At 38.4% G+C, this 25,000-nt stretch overlaps 2 protein-coding genes across 4 annotated transcripts in view; both read left to right on the top strand.

Moving 5' to 3' along the window:
* The window catches only part of LOC144978045 (peroxisomal leader peptide-processing protease-like), a 27,079-nt gene extending 13,348 nt beyond the window's left edge, over window positions 1-13,731 (top strand). Inside the window, exons 7-10 of one of the 3 annotated variants that reach the window (XM_078923533.1) lie at window positions 133-221; window positions 1,723-1,817; window positions 10,661-10,741; window positions 13,519-13,731. In XM_078923533.1, the coding sequence (XP_078779659.1) occupies window positions 133-221; window positions 1,723-1,817; window positions 10,661-10,741; window positions 13,519-13,556 (303 nt within the window). In that variant the 3' untranslated portion in view covers window positions 13,557-13,731. Of the gene's footprint in view, window positions 1-132; window positions 222-1,722; window positions 1,818-4,155; window positions 4,578-10,660; window positions 10,742-13,518 lie in introns of those variants that run through there. The other 2 variants (XM_078923534.1, XR_013646453.1) reach the window with 2 other exon arrangements.
* A 7,797-nt stretch (window positions 13,732-21,528) lies between these two features.
* Window positions 21,529-25,000, top strand: part of LOC144978044 (uncharacterized) — a 20,189-nt gene continuing 16,717 nt past the window's right edge. Inside the window, exon 1 of the mRNA XM_078923532.1 lies at window positions 21,529-21,675. The gene's annotated coding sequence lies outside the window, so the exon portion shown is untranslated. The remainder of the gene's footprint in view (window positions 21,676-25,000) is intronic.

The following is a 25,000-nucleotide window of genomic DNA, read 5'->3' as shown; positions in this document are numbered from 1 at the left end:
CCACAAAGCTGTTCTAATCATTTTTGTTCATGCATTCTATCTTTTAGCAAGATATTTTATACACCTATCATAAACTTGCATCGTGTAATTATTTAAAAAAAGTCGTAATTCTCTGACCTTTGACCTTTACAGACGACTTGTGCTGTACATGCTGGATCAAGTGGAGGTCCTCTCATGACCTCTGATTGTCGTTTGGTGGGAATTGTGGTCTGTAACACAAGGTAAGTAAGCTTCGTCAGACCTTCCTTGACTTACTTTTGACTTATGCCTCTTGGCTCCTGGCGGAGCATAGGGCCTCAACAGCACTCTTCCATCTTCTTCTGTCCTTGGCACAGACCTTTGTTGCCTCACTCCAGATAAGATTGGAGACGCTCAAATCTTGGTGAAGGCTTCTCCTCCTAGTCTGTTTTGGATGACCCCGTTTCCTCTTGCCCTGTGGGTTCTATTCGAGAGCCTGCTTGGTTATATTACATGGCTCTTTCCGCAGGGTATGGCCAACCAACCCATTCCCACTTTCTGCGTCTGACCTGGACATCCATTTGCTCTTGGTTTGTTCTTGTCCAAAGGTCAAAGGTCAGCATTTGGCACTTTGTCAAACCATTTCAACCTGAGGATTTGTGTCGAAGACAGCGATTGACAAAAGTTTGTATCTTAGCTGATGTAGTAGATCTTCCTACTTCTAGGAAAAAGTTTTATAAATATACGAACGTTGGGGTGCATCAGCTACGTGCGGCTATGTGGTCTAGTGGTATGACACTCGCTTTCGGATCGGAAGGTCCTGGGTTCGAGCCTCGCTCGGCGCATAGTAGAGTCCTTGGAAAAGACTCTTTACTCACATTCTCTCACCGTACTCAGGTGTAAAATGAGTACCTGGCCGTTAACAGCGTTGTCTTTGTCCGAAAAATTGTAATATCTCTTAACAGGCGGCATGTCCCGTCCTACATGTTAAATGTTGCTGTTGACCAGGGACCGCTTGTAAAGCGCTTTGAGCACATTTTAGTGGATATTGCACTATATAGAAGCTCAATTTTTTTTTTACTTTATATTAACCCTACAACTGTCATGGCCAATGATTTTAAGTCAACTCAAGGCATGACTTTTGTCAGGACATGACTGTCATTTCTATATCTTTCAGCAAGAGATTTGTAACTGCGATGAGACTCTAGCTTCCTGAGAAAATTGTGTTTTATCACAATTATTACAAATCTCTTGTAAAAGCAATGGAAACAACTGTCAAATTCTGACAAAAGTCGGGGTTTTTGTTTTTTTGGGAGAAGGTGGAGTGAAATCGGCCCTGTCACCTCTTAGGTTAAAGTCAATGATACATTGAAAATGAAAATGATGATGATGCCAGGGCTTATATGGTATGTAAGGGATTTAAATCCGGTAATCTTAAATTTAAAGGTCTGCTAAGGTTTGTTGAGTTATGGCCCTTACTTACAGTTTTTATCAGTTTGTAAAGACCTGACACTCCTCATAACCTCTTTTCATTTTTAGAATATATAATTTTGAAATTATTAAATCATTGGCTTATCGGTGCATTGCATCAAAAACCCAAGCAATATCGAGCATAGTCATTGAACAGATGGGTGACAAAAATTGCAAGCGGTAAACTCAATCAATAATGAAATTGAAATACATTTGCTGCCAACTGAGCTATCCGTTTAGTGAATTATTGTTTTGTTTCGTTTCTGAAATATTCTTTCTTTTTTCCTATTGCAGGGATTCAGCCAGTAACACGACATTCCCTCATGTTAACCTGTGTATTCCAATGTCTACGGTGTGGCCGACTATACGCAATTATTTATTTCATGGAGGTTAGTCCTGTGTTTAATATCATCATATGTGCTTGCGTGTATGTTTGTGTATGTCTGTATTTGTAAATGTGTTGATGTTCATACCATGAACCATGTTTGAGCATTGTTTACCTCACATGAATTGCATTTTATTTGGACAATAAAGATTATTATTATTATTATTATTATTATGATTATTATTATTATTATTATTATTATTATTATTATTATTATTATTATTATTATTATTATTATTATTATTATTATTATTATTATTATTATGATTATTATTATTATTATTATTATTATTATTATTATTATTATTATTATTATTATTATTATTATTATTGTTATTGTTTTTCTTCTTTTTCTTCTTCTTCTTCTTCTTCTTCTTCTTCTTCTTCTTCTTCTTCTTCTTCTTCTTCTTCTTCTTCTTCTTATATTTGTGCAGCTGTGTGGTCTAGTGGCATGACACTCACCTTTGGATTGGAAGGTTCTGGGTTTGATCGAGTCCCGCTCTGATTTGTGCATAGTTGAGTCCTTTGAAAAGGCTGTTTACTTCCATTATTTCACCAGGTGTAAAGTCAGTACCTACCTGGCTGTTAACAGCGTTGTCGCCATCAGAGATAATTCTAATATTCTATAATATTAAATAAATTCCTTTTATTCATCCTATATGAGAAATTTGTCTCAAGGGTCTATTCCAAGAGATGACTGGAATGACCCAGGTGTCTCCCGCAGTGCAACGCCGCAAATTGAGCTAGGTGACTTGCTCAAGGCATACACAGTGCAGCGGCGTGTGATTGAACTCGGTACTTTTTGGGTACGAAGCAAAAAACCGTCCCGCTGAGCCACGCTGCACCCATTACAGAAAGGACTTGCTAAATTTCTCTCTGCAGTCTATCCAGTTTTTAAGTAATATATTTATGTTTTAATTGTTTTTTTTTTATTGTTGTTTGTTGTTGTTGGCTGAAGAAGGGTTTTGGGCCTGGGTGGGGATCCTGACCTCCCATAGTGGGCAGGGAGTTACTTGCTGTGTCTTCTATCACCCTGTATCTGTTTTCCAACATGCTTTCTGTCTTTGTCTTGGAATGAGATTACTTGGTTTTCTCCTGATCCTGGCCGGGGTCCTTGGCTGGGAGGGAAACAGTCAAATATATAGTTATAGTTTTGGGAGATGATAAATCCTTGTAAATCATCTCTCTGTTATTTACTGTTATTTTGCTTATTTTCAACATATGATTTGTAAACATTTGTATGGTGTTCCTGTGACGAGCGATTTTCTTTCACTGCGTGATTTCTTTATCATTCGTCAGCGTCTCGTTTCAAAACCACTTCAAACCTAGTGGACGAGACATATAATTGATTAACTCCTCCAGTAAGATAACCAAACATGGACAGTCTTTCTCCAATAAAGCTCCAAATCTTTCTAACGGAAATTTTGGTCGTTAGGTGGTAAACATTTCCATTGTATAACGGAACACTCACTTTCAGATTGTCTGCCCATTGTATTCATGCCACCTGCTAATTACCTTTCCCAAACAAGTCTCCAACGTCCCTAGGCCCTGAGGTCTTGTCTCGTTCAAGAGTAGCTCAAATTACAATTAAGGTCTAGTCTCTCCGGTAATTATCCGTTATTCTTTCTTACCAACGCATCTGGATATCATTGGCTATCTAAAACAGGAAATTCTTCTGATTGGCTATTTTCGTTTCACAAAACCAAATTCATATCTGAATCTGATCACACACACGCTAAGAAGCCCACAAGAAAAGAGCTATCTCTCCAATTTCAAACTTGTAAAAGTTTGTCTATCTCGGCTGGAGATAAAATGAATTATTGGTTAACATTCAAAGTTGAACGAGATATTACTGTGAATTCAATTTAATCTATCTATTATTAATATTATAGTTTGTGTATATATTTTAATTGTGCTATTCCATGGATGTTCGTAAGTTGGAATACCTGTACAAAACTATATCTATATGTATCTTATTTTATAGTTAACAGTTGTTTATGATCTATGTTATTATTTCATTTATATTCAATATGCATATTGCTTGAATGTCTGTACCCCACCGCCAATCGCCGGCCACACATCATAACCTCAATTATAATTAATAAAAATAAATAAAGAAATACCAGGGACACAACCCTGTTAAATTCTCATCATGTAAGATAGCTCGACTGTCAGTTGATGTTTAAAACATATACTAACTCCCATTATCATGAAGTTACTGCTTCTCCTTGCCTTTGTCGGCAAATAAAGGCTATTATGATGTGTCGCTCAAGGACGATTCGGTGTCGAAAGACAAACTCGATTGGCTCTAAGACCTTGTTGTTTTAACTCTCAACTTGAAGGTCCTGGCCATTTTCCTGGTCCCTTTCCGTGTCATTGGAGCACCCAGTTGTGCCGAATCCCTGCATCCCAGTCCTTGAACAGCGGTAAACCCCTGATGTCAGCCTAACTACAACACACTGTTGTGATGTCCAGAAAACTCTGCAAAGCAGGCGCCAACCCTGGAACTAGCTGATACATTTGCCTCAGTCAAGCAAGCCGACGGGATAAAGATAAGCCAAACGGGCTTACACCATTTTCAAATGTATTTTCCACAGACACATATGATTATATCAAAGTAACAAATAAATATATAATAGATTAGATCCACTCAATTAGAGCTATTCTTCCTGATATTAAATAAATACTTATTCTTTCTATCTTTTCCTGTAACAATCTAATTAAACTTTATGTATAGAATTGTTATTATTGCATTTGGGCGTTACTATTGTCTTGACTCACTCCTTATTAATACAATTAAGTTATAAGGGACCCTAAGGCAATTCTTAATCACCCCTAGATTAAACCTGAGCCGTTTGTGATATAGGTTGAGTGGTGCAGCTGGTAACGAGAGCCATAGCGCGCATACTAGTTCGAATCCAGACCATTGAGCTATCGGTTGGACTCGATCCCACAAAAATAACACTCAACCCGCCACAGTTCCTCTTATTGGGGACCTGTGCTGGTGTCTGGGTGAAACATTTAGGTAATCTCAAACTAAGTACACTGATAGTGTGCTCTTGGAATCTACATCTGTTCCCTATTTGAACCAATTCCCCCTTGTCTTACCTTTTTTTTCACGCCCTTTTAATTGTACATGAAGAATGTCTTTACTATCAAATTATCTTCCTTTTTTACTGGAGCTGATATGACCTAAATGTGTTGCAAGCACTGTAAAACCCTTAAAAACAACAAACAAAGAAGGGTTTTGAGAAATGTTGTGTCTTTGGTATTTTGTTCTTTTTTGAAGCTGTTGTATATTCATTTTTTGTTCATTACTGCCTACAGGTGATTGGTCCTAATCAAAATGGATTTTAGAAACTGTCGTCATACTAAGATTTACCTCAGGTTCCCTCCTATATTGAACGTTTTAATCAACACAATTTTTCCTTTCCTTACTCCTCTTTTCAGTATGACGTCATCAAATTGTGTTAATTATTGACATTAACGAATTGAATTGAACTTTATTGAAGTAAATGATTTATAAATATTTACTACAAGTTCAACATGTTTTTTTAGAAACAAAAAACGAAATTCAGTACATTCACAGTGCTCAGTTTGGTTTATGATCCTTTGTTTATTACCTCAGCAAGCCACTTGGAACCATTTTTCCATTTCCTACAGCACACGTTGCCTGTTAGTCATCCTTTTTGTAGTTAGTAGCACTCTGGCAATATCCATCACTACCTGTTGCCGGGTACTCATTGGATGCTGAAAATAAAAATGCCAGATGAGTGATGCAGGGATGTCAAATGTCAGCTTTTTTTCCGGATTTTTTTCTTCCGTTTTTCACACCTCGACAGCTTTTTATGTCTTCAAGGTAAAAAAAATGCAGTAAAGTGGACCTTAAAAGCAATTGTTTTTCCCTCCTTTTTGACTTTTTGTCAACATCAACTGTGATAATGATTCATTTTTCTTGATGTATGAACAGTGTATATTAAACACAGGCAAGATGGCCACCTGTTATATGTTAACGGGCAAGATGGCCACCTGTTATATGTTAACGGGCAAGATGGCCACCTGTTATATGTTAACGGGCAAGATGGCCACCTGTTATATGTTAACGGGCAAGATGGCCACCTGTTATATGTTAACGGGCAAGATGGCCACCTGTTATATGTTAACGGGCAAGATGGCCACCTGTTATATGTTAACGGGCAAGATGGCCACCTGTTTTTGCTAACGGCCAAGATGGCCACCTGTTATATGTTAACGGGCAAGATGGCCACCTGTTATATGTTAACGGGCAAGATGGCCACCTGTTATATGTTAACGGGCAAGATGGCCACCTGTTATATGTTAACGGGCAAGATGGCCACCTGTTATATGTTAACGGGCAAGATGGCCACCTGTTATATGTTAACGGGCAAGATGGCCACCTGTTTTTGCTAACGGGCAAGATGGCCACCTGTTATATGCTAAGTACAATTTGGACGAACAGCTTATATTCAACATATTGGGCAAGATGGCCACCTGTTGGGTGCTAGTACAATTTGGACGAATTGCGTACATTTAGCATATTGGGCTAGATGGCCACCTGTTGGGTGCTAGTACAATTTGGACGAATAGCGTACATTTAGCATATTGGGCTAGATGGCCACCTGTTGGGTGCTAGTACAATTTGGACGAATTGCGTACATTTAGCATATTGGGCTAGATGGCCACCTGTTGGGTGCTAGTACAATTTGGACGATTAGCGTACATTTAGCATATTGGGCAAGATGGCCACCTGTTGGGTGCTAGTACAATTTGGACGAATTGCGTACATTTAGCATATTGGGCAAGATGGCCACCTGTTGGGTGCTAGTACAATTTGGACGAATAGCGTACATTTAGCATATTGGGCTAGATGGCCACCTGTTGGGTGCTAGTACAATTTGGACGAATTGCGTACATTTAGCATATGGGCTAGATGGCCACCTGTTGGGTGCTAGTACAATTTGGACGAATAGCGTACATTTATCATATTGGGCAAGATGGCCACCTGTTGGGTGCTAGTACAATTTGGACGAATTGCGTACATTTAGCATATTGGGCAAGATGGCCACCTGTTGGGTGCTAGTAAAATTTGGACGAATAGCGTACATTTAGCATATTGGGCTAGATGGCCACTGTTGGGTGCTAGTACAATTTGGACGAATAGCGTACATTTAGCATATTGGGCAAGATGGCCACCTGTTGGGTGCTAGTACAATTTGGACGAATTGCGTACATTTAGCATATTGGGCTAGATGGCCACCTGTTGGGTGCTAGTACTATTTGGACGAATAGCGTACATTTAGCATATTGGGCAAGATGGCCACCTGTTGGGTGCTAGTACAATTTGGACGAATTGCGTACATTTAGCATATTGGGCAAGATGGCCACCTGTTGGGTGCTAGTACAATTTGGACGAATAGCGTACATTTAGCATATTGGGCTAGATGGCCACCTGTTGGGTGCTAGTACAATTTGGACGAATTGCGTACATTTAGCATATTGGGCTAGATGGCCACTGTTGGGTGCTAGTACAATTTGGACGAATAGCGTACATTTAGCATATTGGGCAAGATGGCCACCTGTTGGGTGCTAGTACAATTTGGACGAATTGCGTACATTTAGCATATTGGGCAAGATGGCCACCTGTTGGGTGCTAGTACAATTTGGACGAATTGCGTACATTTAGCATATTGGGCAAGATGGCCACCTGTTGGGTGCTAGTACAATTTGGACGAATTGCGTACATTTAGCATATTGGGCTAGATGGCCACCTGTTGGGTGCTAGTACAATTTGGACGAATAGCGTACATTTTAGCATATTGGGCAAAATGACCACCTGTTGGGTGCTAGTACATTTGGACGAATAGCGTACATTTAGCATATTGGGCTAGATGGCCACCTGTTGGGTGCTAGTCAATTGCAATTGGTACATCATGGGCTAGATGGCCACCTGTTTGGTTAGTACATGTTGGACGAATACGTACATTACATATTGTGAGACACTGTGGTGCTATACAATTTGGCCACATGTTAATTTAACAGGGCAAGATGGCCACCTGTTTTGTAACGGGCAAGATGCCAACTTTTATATGACTTAATGGGCAAGATCATTTAGTATTGCATAGGGCAGATGGCCACCTGTTTGATTGCTAAGTACAATTTGGACAACAGCTTACATTTCAAGCATATTGGGCAGATGGCCACCTGTTGGGTGCTAGTACAATTTGGACGAATTGCGTACATTTAGCATATTGGGCTAGATGGCCACCTGTTGGGTGCTAGTACAATTTGGACGAATAGCGTACATTTAGCATATTGGGCTAGATGGCCACCTGTTGGGTGCTAGTACAATTTGGACGAATTGCGTACATTTAGCATATTGGGCTAGATGGCCACCTGTTGGGTGCTAGTACAATTTGGACGAATTAGCGTACATTTAGCATATTGGGCAAGATGGCCACCTGTTGGGTGCTAGTACAATTTGGACGAATTGCGTACATTTAGCATATTGGGCAAGATGGCCACCTGTTGGGTGCTAGTACAATTTGGACGAATAGCGTACATTTAGCATATTGGGCATAGATGGCCACCTGTTGGGTGCTAGTACAATTTGGACGAATTGCGTACATTTAGCATATTGGGCTAGATGGCCACCTGTTGGGTGCTAGTACAATTTGGACGAATAGCGTACATTTAGCATATTGGGCTAGATGGCCACCTGTTGGGTGCTAGTACAATTTGGACGAATAGCGTACATTTAGCATATTGGGCTAGATGGCACCTGTTGGGTGCTAGTACAATTTGGACGAATTGCGTACATTTAGCATATTGGGCTAGATGGCCACCTGTTGGGTGCTAGTACAATTTGGACGAATTAGCGTACATTTAGCATATTGGGCAAGATGGACCACCTGTTGGGTGCTAGTACAATTTGGACGAATGCGTACATTTAGCATATTGGGCAAGATGGCCACCTGTTGGGTGCTAGTACAATTTGGACGAATAGCGTACATTTAGCATATTGGGCTAGATGGCCACCTGTTGGGTGCTAGTACAATTTGGACGAATTGCGTACATTTAGCATATTGGGCTAGATGGCCACCTGTTGGGTGCTAGTACAATTTGGACGAATAGCGTACATTTAGCATATTGGGCAGATGGCCACCTGTTGGGTGCTAGTACAATTTGGACGAATTGCGTACATTTAGCATATTGGGCAAGATGGCCACCTGTTGGGTGCTAGTACAAATTTGGACGAATAGCGTACATTTAGCATATTGGGCTAGATGGCCACCTGTTGGGTGCTAGTACAATTTGGACGAATAGCGTACATTTAGCATATTGGGCAAGATGGCCACCTGTTGGGTGCTAGTACAATTTGGACGAATTGCGTACATTTAGCATATTGGGCTAGATGGCCACCTGTTGGGTGCTAGTACTAATTTGGACGAATAGCGTACATTTAGCATATTGGGCAAGATGGCCACCTGTTGGGTGCTAGTACAATTTGGACGAATTGCGTACATTTAGCATATTGGGCAAGATGGCCACCTGTTGGGTGCTAGTACAATTTGGACGAATAGCGTACATTTAGCATATTGGGCTAGATGGCCACCTGTTGGGTGCTAGTACAATTTGGACGAATTGCGTACATTTAGCATATTGGGCTAGATGGCCACCTGTTGGGTGCTAGTACAATTTGGACGAATAGCGTACATTTAGCATATTGGGCAAGATGGCCACCTGTTGGGTGCTAGTACAATTTGGACGAATAGCGTACATTCAACATATTGGGCAAGATGGCCACCTGTTGGGTGCTAGTACAATTTGGACGAATTGCGTACATTTAGCATATTGGGCTAGATGGCCACCTGTTAGGTGCTAGTACAATTTGGACGAACATCGTACATTTAACATATTGGGCAAGATGGCCACCTGTTAGGTGCTAGTACAATTTGGACGAATAGCGTACATTTAGCATATTGGGCAAAATGGCCATGAGTTAGGTGCTAGTACAATTTGGACGAACATCGTATATTTAACGTATTGGGCAAGATAGCCACCTGTTAGGTGCTAGTACAATTTGGACGAACATCGTACATAAAAAATATTGGGCAAGATAGATGGCCACCTGTTAGGTGCTAGTACAATTTTCAAAGACAACATTACTTTAAAACTGATGGACCTCAAACTTAAACGTCGAATCTTCAAGGGGACAAGAAAATTGTGTGCAATATGCCTTTTGATATGCTTGATTTTACCTTTTACCCTCAGACTTTTTAGCTTGTCCTGTGAGCCCATTTGAATTTAATGCAAATCTCCATTCAAATTTCTTTTTTTGTTAGTTGTTGCCTTGTAATGTGCGGCTATGTGATCTAGTGGTATGACACTCGCTTTTGGATTGGAAGGTTCTGGGTTCGAGCCTCGCTTGGTGCACAGTTGAGTCCTTTGAAAAGGTTCTTTACTCACATTTTCTCACCATACTCAGGTGTAAAATTACCTGGCCGTTAAATTGGCTCTGTCCGAAAAAATTGTAATATCGCCTCACAGGTGTCATGTCCTGTCCTACATGTTAAGTGTTGCTGTTGGCCAGGGACCCCTTGTAAATTGCTTTGAGCATGTTTAGTGGATATTGTACTATATAAAAATGCTCAATTTATTTTAATGTGACACAATATTTTGGTCAGTGTCAGACTATGACTGCGCTCAAACCTGGGCCTGTGGGTCATAAGTCAAATGCATCATTCCACTAGACCACAAAACAGTTAGAGAATATAAGATTATTTATTATTAATAATTATTGATAATGCTATTCCATTTCTTCTTTAGACAAACGCTGTTTATCTCAGCTGCAGGTTCAAAATGTAGAGTTGAATAAGTTGTGGTCATTAGGAGCAGAGGCCTGTCACGGTAAGTGTAGGCAGTAAAGAGTGAAAATGGAGAGGCTTCGTATGGGAACAAAACAGACAATGGACGTTTCGGGTACAAACCCTTTGTCAGCACAACAATACACAAATAAACGTGGAAAACAAATAAAATATAATGAAAAATAACCTGTATCGTCTGTACGCAATGGTGGTTGCAGTTAGCGTGGCGTGGGTAGAGGATAGGGTGCCCCAGGGGGGGGGGGGTGATCAAATTGATAAGAAAAGGTCAGCATTAGGGAACAGAACATTCCAGAAAATAATGGAAGATAAAAGACATATTAGTGATAGTAGTAGTAGTAGTAGTAGTAGTAGTAGTAGTAGTAGTAGTAGTAGGGAGTTAGTAGTATAGGTGTAGTAGTATAGTAAGTATAGTAGTAGTAGTAGTAGTAGTAGTAGTAGTAGTAGTAGTTAGTAGTAGTAGTATAGTAGAGTAGTATAGTATAGTAGTAGTAGTATAGAGTAGTAGTAGTAGTAGTAGTAGTAGTGTAGTAGTATAGTGTAGTAGTGTATAGTAGTGTAGTAGTAGTGATTAGTAGTAGTAGTAGTAGTAGTAGTAGTAGTAGTAGTATTAGTATAGTAGGTAGTAGTAGTAGTATGAGTAGTAGTAGTATAGTAGTGTAGTAGTATAGTAGTAGATAGAGTAGTAAGTAGTAGTAGTATAGTAGTAGTAGTAGTAGTAGTAGTAGTAGTAGTAGTAGTAGTAGTAGTAAGTGTAGTAGTAGTAGTAAGTAGTAGTAGTAGTAAGTAGTGTAGTAGTAGTAGTAGTAGTAGTAGTAGTAGTAGTATAGTAGTAGTAGTGTATAGTAGTAGTAGTAGTAGTAGTAGTAGTAGTAGTAGTAGTAGTAGTAGTAGTAGTAGTAGTAGTAGTAGTAGTAGTAGTAGTAGTAGTAGTAGTAGTAGTAGTAGTATAGAGTAGTAGTAGTAGTAAGTATAGTATAGTAGTAGTAGTAGTAGTAGTAGTAGTAGTTAGTAGTAGTAGTAGTATAGTAGTAGTATAGTAGTAGTAGTAGTAGTAGTAAGTAGTATAAGTAGTAGTAGTAGTAGTAGTAGTAGTAGTAGTAGTAGTAGTAGTAGTTAAGTAGTAGTAGTAGTATAGTAGTAGTAGTAGTATAGTAGTAGTAGTAGTTAGTAGTAGTAGTAGTAGTAGTAGTAGTAGTAGTAGTAGTAGTAGTAGTAGTAGTAGTAGTAGTAGAAGAAGAAGAAGAAGATTGTTCCCATACGAAGCCTCTCCATTTTCACTCTTTCGTTAGTATTTTATGATCACCGGCTTCAGGCAGCCCCTACTGTTTTCTACTTTGTAGGCAGTAAAACAGCATTAGATGTTTGGAGTCCTGGATGCTCAATTGGTAGAGGGTGCAACTCACTAGCAAACAGCTTCAAGGAAGTCTAACTTGCAATTCTGTCACTACGGTACCGTAAAGTGTGGTGACTTTGCCTCAAGGGTCACTTTGCCTCTATAATTTGGATTGTGACAGTTATCTTTTTTGATTAACTATTATGTGCTCCTATGACTAGTTTGAAAAGCTGGGTGACAAAGAAAGAGAAGAGTAATATTAGTTTTCTGAGGTTATCTGATCAGAGAGATGAATGGTGTACCATGATCACCGATGTGTGGCACAGACTTGGTTGGTACTTGAAGAAGAAGAAGATTATGTCCTCTAACAAAAGAAATAACTGCTACAAGCCAGAGACTACTCGAAATGCTCCAAATCGGTTGAGGCAAAGGCAAAGTCACTCGGAAAGGCAAAGTCACTCCAGTCGACGGTACTCACATTGTGGAAACGATAAGATGTGTAAGATTTCAGATCCGATGTCAGATTTGAGAAGTATTAAACACGTCCAGTTTGCTAATAAGAAAGGTAGCCCTATAGATAGAATGCGCTTGGCCAAGGAGTTCACAACATTGCCATCCGGAAGTATAACGGACCAACACACAAACTCTGTGTAACCATGAACTTTTATAGTCTGGTTAATACAGTTGAGTGAGAACAACTCACAAACGCGGATGGCAAAAACAATAACAAAGGCCTGAGTGACGTCATCTTCGAACTATCTATACCCTATAGAGCCTTAACTCACTCAACCCTATCACCGACTATATCCATAGTTACCTGAATTACTTTTACCCCGTGCCTACTTATTACATTTTTCTGAGACAAATTATAGGCGTAGTATCAAAGCTAATGTTTTTCACTTTTACATGTTAATGGTAGTTGAAAACAAATATTTATGCACATGCTCATTTTTAATACATTTTTTCCAATTTTGAAAAGTAGCAAAAAGTGTCTATGGAGATGGATCTATCCTGCTTTCTATAGCATTAATATTTTACAAAACAACACTGTACATTCACTAGAAATTAGCATAGCAGTAAGTTCACCATTCACTACCCTTGGATAGAATTCTAGTCTATCGCAAAGGACTTTCTATCATCAGATCTAACAGACTAGCTATCCAGTCACTTCTGGGTTGACAGGGGTGGGGGGGGGGGGGGAGGGGTCAGAAAAGAACCTGGACTTCACCTGGAATTGGTCTCAGTCCCCATTGCTGTTGAAGTGAGTGCTCTCCCTATTGAGCTATGAGGAACCCCCCCCCCCCCCCCCCCCACCTGATGATAAAATAACTATTTTAGAAGAAGAAATAAAATGTAAAAAAAATGTTTGTGGTTTAAGGGACTTTTCAGCCAGAATTTTGATGTTTTTGAATAGATTTTTCACCTGTAATTTGATTCCTGTTTAACTTTTTAAATTTAATTTTCAGATACTACAGAAGATGTGCCTCTAAGAAGCAGACTGTGATATGATGTGAGACCAACAATGGCTGCCACATTTAACAAATCTCTCCACCCTCGAATACAAATACTCAGAACTGAGTTGACTTCGAGTAACATTCATATTCAGATTCAGAGATGAAACAAGGATTTTCTTATAGAATATCAGAATATAAACTATTTATTAGTCCTTTGACATCTTTGTAAATAGATAAATTATGATATATATATATATATATATATATATATATAATATATATATATATATATATATATATATATAATATATATATATATATATATATATATATATATATATATTAGATCTGTAAATTCTTAGTCAATTAGCTGAATTCAGTCAATTTGTCAAATTCAAATATTTTTTTAAAAGGAACAAAAGAAAGAAAGAAATGAAGAAAAAAAGAAGTCACAAATCGTAGTCGAATGACCGTAAAGTAATTAGGAGTGTTCCACAGCACTACGCATAGCTCATTGGGGCCGTTTATATTAACAATGGACATAATGCCAAGGCTAAGCGACGCATTTTAGAATTGGCGTGTCTGAACACACCCCAGTGTATTTTCACACAGCCTTCGTGAAATTATTTTTTCACTTTCCAAACCTGTCGTGATCCCAATGGTAGCCAATTTTAACTGAGCCACTGAGCGATAAATTTCACTGTTTCATCTAAGCCAAAATTGACCACATTTACATGGTGGGACGTAAAAGTATGAAAAAGTAAAACGCAAAGGCCGGAAGTGCCTTATGTAGACACCTTCAAATTGAAAGTTAGGATAGATTGCTACAAGCACATTTCGATTGCCTCACTGATTGGGTACCTAATTGCAAGGAACAATGGTAAGTAGCCTAATTAATTCCCGTGCAAATTAGGACATTTTCTGCCATTGTTTTGCTCAAGCGAGCTTGCTGTTTACTGTGCTAGTTTCGATTCTTTGGATTATAAAATAATGAGGAGGCTTAAGTAAAAAAAATTGGCAGTGACCAGGAAAGCATGGAAATCAAGAATATGTCAAAAGATTTTTGATTTTTCATCCAAAACAACAGTGCTTCTTGATGTGATTTTATATACATTTCCTCTTTTCAAGAGATTTGTTTTAGAATTTGAGCAATATAAACCAATGCTTCATCTTTTGCACGACGAACAAGTCAATATTTTTCGGATTTTTTTGCAATTTTATATTCGACCAGAATTTATCAGGGAATCTGGCAAAGATTTGCATTCTCTTGATTTATCAAATCCAGAAATTTATTTACCTTACAAACATGTTAATATTGGACGATGTAGTGAGACCAGATCCCTCTCTAAGCTAGGACGAGAAGAAAGAAATTGTTTCCTCAAGTTATGATTTGAAGCTGACAAAACTACAGGCATTTATATGCAGAAAAAGCTACCCCTCAATAACTCATTTCTAAGGACTCTTTCTTTATTGGACCCCAGGGCTTTTGGATTTGGCGACACTGCAATGGCATTGAAAAAGCTGCCTTCAATGTTGAAATCAATAAATGCTCCAAATTTTGACAATGAAAATATAATGTTACAATCAGACCCAAGTATTCATCCTGTTGATGTCGACTTGTCCCTTGATTTGTGGTGGACTAAAATTTTCAAACTTGCAAAGTACCCTTCTGTTCAAAAGGAAGTGAGCGCATGTTTGTCTATTTTCACAGGTCCAAGAGTTGAACAGTCTTTTAGCATTATGAATAACATCATCACTACTAATAGCACAAGTTTACCAATTAGCACATACGAAGCCTACGTGTATACTAAATATGAATTGCTTGCTTTGAATACCACAACATTAAAGAAATATGCAAGACCTAATGCTGTGACCTCACCATTAGATAGTATGCACTTGGCTAAGAAGCTCATAACATTGCCATCCGGAAGTATAACGGACCACACACAAAACGGTGTGTATCCATGAACGTTTATAGTCAGGTTAATACAGTTCAGTGAGCGTTACTCATAAACACGGATGGCAAAAAACAATAACAAAGACCTGAGTGACGTCACATAAACGCGGATGGCAAAAAACAATAACAAAGACCTGAGTGACGTCATCTTTGAACTATCTATAGATTCTTCACTTGCATATCACATGCAGACAGCATCATCAAGACATAATGCAGACAGCAGGAAAAGAAAAATATCATCAGCTGATCAATTGCCTGCAGCAAAACGTTCTCGTTGCCATTAGCCATGGAAATCATAATGATGATAATAATTTGTGTCGAATTGCCACAAATGTAACGAATTGAAAATGAAATGAGTATGTTTATGTTGTGTATATCGCACGCGTGAAAGAAAGAGAAGAAGAAGAAGAAGAAGAAGAAGAAGAAGAAGAAGAAGAAGAAGAAGAAGAAGAAGAAGAAGAAGAAGAAGAAGAAGAAGAAGAAGAAGAAGAAGAAGAAGAAGAAGAAGGAGAAGAAGAAGGAGAAGAAAAAGAAGAAGAAGAAGAAGAAGAAGAAGAAGAAGAAGAAGAAGAAGAAGAAGAAGAAGAAGAAGAAGAAGAAGAAGAAGAAGAGGAGGAGGAGAGGAGGAGGAGAGAGGAGAGAGAGAGAGAGAGAGAGAGAGAGAGAGAGAGAGAGAGAGAGAGAGAGAGAGAGAGAGAGAGAGAGAGAGAGAAATAAGTAGGAGTGAAATATCTGTTCAATGTTACAGTTATCATATAACGTTATAACAAGTGTAACTAAATGATAAATTGCCATATTTGTGGACAATAAAGATCTATTATTATTATTATTATTATTATTATTATTATTATTATTATTATTATTATTATTATTATTATTATTATTATTATTATTATTATTATTATTATTAAATAATAAGATATAGACATAATTTTGTTTTGTTTTAAAATGTGACCCTTCGCCTCAAAACGTATTAAGTCGGGATGGTTAAGATGTTGAAAATTGAATTTATAGCCAGAAATATCAGACTTGTGTTGAGTTTGTATGTTTTATTGAGGAGAATGGATACCATATTTTAGGGTGCTAATGCCAACAATTTATATTTTTGACCAGTTTAACATTAAATTCGGCTTTTAAGCACATGGTTCCTTCCGACATAATACCGTTTTGAGACGATGGGTCACAAATATATTTTAGCCTTGAATTGGACTTGCATCATTCAACAGTGGTGATATGATGAACAAAAGCTTGTTTTTATTTCTTTTCTTTTTTTAAATCTGATGTGTTTAATGTCAATAGTTTTTATAGTTCATGATCAGATTTTTGAGGTTGCTTTGTGTAGTGCGTTAACTTGATTGTGGCAATTCGTTTCTTGTGAAAGCCTATAGCTGGGTAGGGATCCTGACCTCCCATAGTGGGCAGGGAGGTACATACTGTGTCTTCTATCCCCTTATATCTGTTTTCCAACATTCTTTCTGTCTTTGTCTTGGAATGAGATTACTCGCTTTTGTCCTGGCCCTGGCCGGAGTCCTCGCTGGGAGGAAAACAGTCAAATGCATAGTTATTGTTTTGGGAGATGATATTTTTTCCTTGTAAATCATCTTTCCGTTATGTATTATTATATTTGTTATTTTTAATGTATAATGTAAACATTTGAGTGTATTCCTCTTTGTTGGATTTTGTGCTTGTGACCGGATGAGACTTATAGATGATCTCAAACTAAGTACATTGGTGGTATGCTCTTGGAATCTACATCTGATCCCTATTTGTTCCCAGTTCCCCTATGTCTTACTTTTTCTTGGGTGCTTTTAAATTGTAATTGTAGAACTTTTTACTATCCCATTTTCTTCCTTTTTACTGGCGCTGATATAACCTAAATGTGTTGCAAACGCCGTAAAACCCTTAAAAACAAAAAAAAAAAAAAAAGATCTTTAAAGTAAACCGGTGTCTGCTCCCTAGTTTCTTAAAGTGATTGAATTTATCTTTGTATTCTGGGAGGGCAGGGCACTTGCTGTGTCTTCTATCTTCCTATTGGGAATGAGATTAGCGGAAGAGTAGCGTCCCTTGATTGGACGTCACCCATAGTCTGTGACGTCACCGGCGGAAAAGTTATTAGAGAGAGAACGTCATGTTGGTTGTGCGCATGCGTCTCTCGTCCTCGCTTCCGGTGAAAGCGGCTTGAGACACTTCAAAACCAAATTGACGTCCAATCAAGGGACGCTACTCTTCCGCTAATCTCATTCCCTATAATATCTCTTTTCCGTCTTGAATCCTGGTTTGGTCTTGGAATGAGATTAGCTTGGTTTTGTCCTGGCCCTGGCCGGAGTCTTTGGCTTGAAGAGAAACACTCAAATGTATAGTTATAGTTTTGGGAGGAAATATTTTTTCCCTTGTAAATCGTCTCTCTGTCATGTATTGTTAAAGATATTGTTTGTTTTGAATATGTAATGTATTCCTCTTAGTGGGATCCTATGCTTATGTCTGGATTAGACTTGATGTGATCTCAAACGGAGTACACTGATAGTGTGAGCTCTTGGAATCTACATCTGTTCCCTATTTGAACAATTCCCCTTTGTCTTGGAAGGGGGGGGGGGGGGGGGGGGGGGGGGGGGGGGGGGGGGGGGGTAGAGCACTCGCTTCACATACAAAGGGACGAAGATCGATCCCGGGTGCAGTCGAGATTATTTCTGACCCCCTGTCCACCCAGCAGTGAATTGGTTGCTGAGTCTGTTTGATATAGTAGGAAGTACTTTGCGACTACTAGCGTCCTATCAAAAGGATAACGAGCAATTGCTATTGTCAGTTTCACGCTATAGAAACCGGGATAAACTACTACTACTACTACTACTACTACTACTACTACTACTACTACTACTACTACTACTACTACTACTACAAATACCACCATCGCCACCACCAAAACCACCAGAAGAATATCTTTTTAAAAGAGAAGACAAGGTCAAGAACATATGACCTCTATCGTCAGTCATGCGTCGTCATAATTCTATTGTGCTGGTGGAATTCAATTCAATGACTGGCACGGGCGATGTTTCCTATTATAATTATATATTATAATTTGTTCATGTCTTGTAGTTGACTAGTGGGCGTAGGCTGAAGGTAAATCAATAAGTGCCATTGGATTTACCGAGAAATATAATTATAATATTTATAGTCTTACTTAAAGCTTTTTACACGATAACGTTTCTTTTTTGTATTGTGATCGCCCTCTTTCCCTCCCTCCCCCTCCCTTCTCCCCTCTCGCCCCCCCTTCCGCGTCAAGCAGGTCTTGTCAGAAATAAAAACAAAAACAAACACAAACCCCCTCCAAGACTCCTCTTCCCCCCCCCCCCCCCCTTAATTTTATTAAAAATCCCAAAAAACAACGGAAATGAACTACAATAACAAGCAAACAACTAAAAAAAAAAAAAGAAAACAACAAAAAATACACCCCCCCCCCCCCCCCCCCATGGCCGTTCCTCAATTCCCACCCCCCCCCCCCCCATCAGAAAAAAACCCAACACATAAACAAAAAACAAAAAAAAAACAGGAACATAAATTACTAAAGAGCAATATCCACTAACCGCGTTCAAATTCAAAGAGCTCCACAAGGGGTTCCTGGCCTCAAGCAACACTTGGAATCGTAGGAAGTAACATGACACCTGTTGGGCGATATTACTATTTTTTTTTCCCGACAAAGCGTTTTCCTTGTAAATCATCTCTCTGTTATATAGGTAGTATGCGCTTGATTGAGAGTCTCACAACATTGCCATCCGGAAGTATAACGGACCAACACACAAAACTATGTGTAACCTTGAACGTTTATAGTCTGTTTAATACAGTTTAGTGAGAATTACTCATAAACACGGATGGCAAAAAGCAATAACAAAGACCTCGGTGACGTCAACTTCGTTCTATCTATACTGGTAGTTATATTTTGATAATATCTTGTAAACATTTGAGTGTGGTCCTCTTAGTGGGATCCTGTGCTGGTCTCTGGGGACTTTAATCTAGTGTATCAAATAGACGAAGGGGGGGGGGGGGGGGGCGGGGGGGGGAAGAGGGGGTTATATATATATATATATATATATATATATATATATATATATATATATATATATATATATATATGAATGTTGGTGGGTACTAGAAAGTACGAGAGTGCCCGATAATGTTGGTTAGAGCATATAAAATAAGATAAATTCACTCAATTGTTTCGACAAAAAAATACGTGAGTGAATTTATATATATATATATATATATATATATATATATATATATATATATATATATATATATATATATATATATAGACCTAACGAAAGTAGCATCCACAGCAAAAGACCGTGAACAGTGGAAGGAAATGACACAGATGATTAGAGAGGCAGCCGAGGCGTCCCGATCGGATGACTAGGAAGCGAGAGGCCGTAAGTCAGTATATATATATATATATATATATATATATATATATATATATATATATATATATATATATATATATATATATATTGTACAACATAGTGTGCTCCACGTAAGATTGAAAGTATAGGCAATAACCCTTGCTCAAAATACAAGTCTTGATTCAACGGTTTGGAGATAAATATATCAATATGACATTAATAGGAGAGAGACAACCATAGATACACATCAATGGGCGTTGTGTGGTGTGTGCAGCCACCGTTAACCGTTCATTGCCTGTAATCGTTCTTTGGTGGAACGTTAAGGGTGTCAATAGATAGTATGCGCTTGGCTAAGAAGCTCATAACATTGCCATCCCGAAGTAACACGGAACAACACACAAAACTATGTGTATCCATGAACGTTTATAGTCGGGTTAATACAGTTCAGTTAGCATTACTCATAAACGCGGATGGCAGAAAAAAAAAAAAAACAACGACAAAGACCTAAGTGACGTCATCTTCCAACTATCTATAGCTGAGGACAAGAGAGTTTAAAAAAGAAGAACAAAAAGAGGTGGACAAAAAGGGAGAGAGAGAGAAAGAGAGAGAGAGAGAGGGGGGGGGGGGAGGGAGGAGAGGGAGGGAGAGGGGAGGGAGAGAGAGGAGGAGAGAGAGAGAGGGGGGGGGGGGGGATTTGATGTGGCCATAACTGTCGTTAGTAACTCTAACTGAAAGGGACATTTTTCCATCTGAAGTTGCCACATTGCCTTTTAAGTCAGCCAAACTAAATATTGACTTCGTTGATTCACAAAAAAAAAAACGTTGGACAGTTCAGAAAGTACATTATAACCCCCCCCCCCCCCTCTTGTAAAGCGCTTTGAGCATGTTTAATGGATATTGCTCTATATAAAAGCGCAAGTTTAATGGGTTAGTCGTATATCAGCCAACGCATTCCCACACGTTCTCTTGTAGTCCTGTGGGCATGCCGGGAAATGGACTACATTAAGTTTTAATCGACGTGTACATCTGCTGCAGGTCTGTCATCCGAACGCACTTATGGGGCTAGATTAACATTCTTGTAATGGACAATAATGGACAGACAGACTGGCTGTGCGCATGCGTCTCTAGTCCTCGCTTCCGCGAGGATGAGAGACGCATGCGCACAACCAGCATGACGTTCTCTCGAATAACTTTTCCGCCGGTGACGTCACAGACTATGGGTGAAGTCCAATCAAGGGACGCTACTCTTCCGCTAATCTCATTCCCTATACGAACGAGGAAGTGTTGGAGAAAGTGAGAAAGGGAAGAATATTGATCGATACCATCAGAAAGAGGCAGTTACGGTTTCTGGGACATGTCGTGTGGAGAAGAGACGGATTAGAAACGTTGGTAACATCAACTGGGATGACCGAAGGAAAGAGAGCTAGAGGAAGACAAAGAATGACTTATTTAAATAACCTAAGAATGGCCAAATGTGATTTTAAAAGCAACACAGATTAATTTCATGCGCACCGCAGAGGATCGTGATTCGTGGAGACAGCTGACCGGAAACGTGCTCAAGAGCACGAGCCACGATGGATGATGTTGAATGGATAATATTGTGTGTCATGCTTTTTTGAGACTTCTATTGCAACAATGAGCCCATAATATACTGGGTTATCAGACCTGAAAAATGATTTTTAATTTTTTATTAATAATAAATTAATACATCACTTACAGTCGCCCTGCCTTAGCTCACTGTACAGTGCCGCAAATGCGGCTGGCTCCTGAATTATTCCAGTCTTCTCTTTGAATAGACCTAAAGGATGAATAAAGGTGATTTTATTGTTAATGAATTTATGGAACTGTGCATTCAGTCCACCGGAAATAAAAACATTTTAAAAAAGGACCAATTATCGTCTATACTTACCTTAAACGCGACTGACGCCATTGATACAGAGCCGATTATAGGCATCATCAGAAATGGACAGGCATATAATTTTAAAAATATTTTTATTTCCGGTGGACTCAAAACACACACAGTACCTTAATTTTATTATTATTTATTGATTTATTTAGTTTAATTCTATTAGATTACCAGATAGGCGCAAAAGGTCAGATTAATTTCGTTCGAAACCAATAAAGTTGGCCGCAAATGATTAAAATCCCTGACTGCACACTACACACCACCGCGAGGTTGTCGGGTGTCGGGTGTCGCCTGGGCATTAATTTAGTAAATAGCGGACGGGGATCGTGAATAGGGAGATAGCTATACAGTATAGCTGTCCATGGTAGATAGCTATTAAATATAATGTTTGATATGTTTTCTATAATATGAAATAAATGGGGAACCTTCAAGTGTTTTGTAGCAGAAGAAGAAGAAGAAGAAGAAGAAGAAGAAGAAGAAGAAGAAGAAGAAGAAGAAGAAGAAGAAGAAGAGAAGAGAAGAAGAAGAAGAAGAAGAAGAAAAGAAGAAGAAGAAGAAGAAGAAGAAGAAGAAGAAGAAGAAGAAGAAGAAGAAGAAGAAGGAAGAAGAAGAAGAAGAAGAAGAAGAAGAAGAAGAAGAAGAAGAAGAGAGAAGAGAGAAGAAGAAGAAGAAGAAGAAGAAAGAAGAAGAAGAAGAAGAAGAAGAAGAAGAAGAAGAAGAAGAAGAGAAGAAGAAGAAGAAGAAAGAAGAAGAAGAAGAAGAAGAAGAAGAAGAAGAAGAAGAAGAAGAAGAAGAAGAAGAAAGAAGAAGGAGAAAAGAAGAAGAAGAAGAAGAAGAAGAAGAAGAAGAAGAAGAAGAAGAAGAAGAGAGAAGAAGAAGAAGAAGAAGAAGGAAGAAGAAGAAGAAGAAGAAGAAGAAGAAGAAGAAGAAGAAGAAGAAGAAAGAAGAAGAAAGAAGAAGAAGAAGAAAGAAGAAGAAGAAGAAGAAGAAGAAGAAGAAGAAGAAAGAAGAAGAAGAAGAAGAAGAGAAGAAGAAGAAGAAGAGAGAAGAAGAAGAAGGAGAGAGGAGGAGAAGAAGAAGAAGGAGAAGAGAGAAGAAGAAGAAGAAGAAGAAGAAGAAGAAGAAGAAGAAGAAGAAGAAGAAGAAGAAGAAGAAGAAAGAAGAAGAAGAAGAAGAGAAGAAGAAGAAGAGAAGAAGAAGAAGAAGAAGAAGAAGAAGAAGAAGAAGAAGAAGAGGAGAAAGAAGAAGAAGAGAAGAAGAAGTAGAAGAAGAAGAAAAAGAAGAAGAAGAAGAAGAAGAAGAAGAAGAAGAAGAAGAAGAAGAAGAAGAAGAAGAAGAAGAAGAAGAAGAAGAAGAAGAAGGAGAAGAAGAAGAAGAGGAGGAGGAGGAGGAAGAGGAGGAGGAGGAGGAGGTTAGAAGAAGAAGAAGAAGAAGAAGAAGAAGAAGAAGAAGAAGAAGAAGAAGAAGAAGAAGAAGAAGAAGAAGAAGAAGAAGAAGAAGAAGAAGAAGGAGAAAGAGAAGAAGAAGAAGAAGAAGAAGAAGAAGAAGAAAAAGAAGAAGAAGAAGAAGAAGAAGAAGGAGAAGAAGAAGAAGAGGAGGAGGAGGAGGAAGAGGAGGAGGAGGAGGAGGAGGAGGAGGAGGTTAGAAGAAGAAGAAGAAGAAGAAGAAGAAGAAGAAGAAGAAGAAGAAGAAGAAGAAGAAGAAGAAGAAGAAGAAGGAGAAAGAGAAGAAGAAGAAGAAGAAGAAGAAGAAAAGGAATTATTTGCCAAAAAGCCGGAGACTGACCAAGTTCATATATTTTATATTATGCTAAAAAAAATAAATAACTAAAATAATAATCAAAAATAAATAATTAAATAAATAAATAAAATCCCCTTTATTCTTCCTATCGGTGAAAACTGACTTTAGGGTTTATTCCAAGGGAGGACTGGAATAACCCAGGCGAAAACCGCAGTGCATCACCACAAACTGAGCTTGTGCGAGGTGACTTTCTAAAGGTCACACAGCTCCAACGGGCATTCGAACTTGTATCGGTGCCTTCCTTTCGGGTACGAAGCAAAAATCCGCACCGCTGAAAAACGCTACCCCATGGGACATATCGAAGGTCCCAGGTTTGAAAGTTTTTGCCAAGAGAAGGGTCATTTAAATTTAAATCGATCGATATTTTGAAGGACGAGTTTTCTGTCCAAAGCTATAAATAGGTTACGAGTCTTTCCAGAATATGACCGGTCTTGTCAGTTAATTTAAAAAAAAAATGTAAATATTAATTTATTAATTTATTTGTTTTGCAATCTTTTCAATTTTCAATTTATAGTGACAGTTTTAACTATTTTACAGTGTTGAAATTATTCATATTATAAAGCGCAGATCTGGTTATGGAGCTGCTCCTTTTTTATATATACATCCCATTTCCATTGTATTTTTATCTTATTGTGTAAATTTTAACACGGCTGACTCCCATAGTGGGCAGGGGGGTACATACTGTGTCTTCTATCCCCTTATATCTGTTTTCCAACATGCTTTCTGTCTTTGTCTAGGAATGAGATTACTTGGTTTTGTCCTGGTCCTGGCCAGATGCCCTGGCTGAGAGGGAAACAGTCGAATGTATAGTTAGTTTTGGGAGATGATATTTTTTTCATTGTAAATCATCTCTCTGTTATGCACTGTATTATGCTTTCTTTATATTATATATGATTTGTAAAACATTTGAGTGTGTTCCTCTTAGCGGGGACCTGTGCTTGTGTCTGGATGAGACTTTTAGTGATCTCAAACTAAGTACTTTGATAGAGTGCTTTTGGAATCTACACCTGTTTCTTATTTGAACCAATTCCCCTTTGTCTTCACTTTTCTTGGATGCTTTATTGTAATTCTAGAACTTTTTACTATCCCATTTTCTTCCCTTTTCCTGGTGCTGATATGACCTTAATGTGTTGCAAGCACCGTAAAACGCTTAAAAACATAAAATAAAACAAATTAACACGTCTGAAGAAAAATTTCCTTTTTGGGATGCAATAAAGTATTATTATTATTATTATTGTATTCGATTCGCTTGCAGCACACTGGAGAGTTTTTATTTTATTTTATTTTATTTTATTTAATTTTTTTTTTTGGAAGCCTATATACATAATGGACATTTAATAATATAACGACCCTTGATTTAAGAATTTAGACGAGCTTCCTCCCCCCCCCCCCTCCCTCCACCTCCCCCTCCCCCCGCCCACTTGAAATCGTTAT

The sequence above is a fragment of the Berghia stephanieae genome, chromosome 8 (assembly GCF_034508935.2).
Source record: "Berghia stephanieae isolate SIO BIC M18660-M18661 chromosome 8, UCSD_Bste_1.3, whole genome shotgun sequence".
Lineage (NCBI taxonomy): Eukaryota > Metazoa > Mollusca > Gastropoda > Nudibranchia > Aeolidiidae > Berghia > Berghia stephanieae.
The sequence above is the reverse complement of the archived record's forward strand: the minus strand, read 5'-3'. Positions and strand labels throughout refer to the sequence as shown.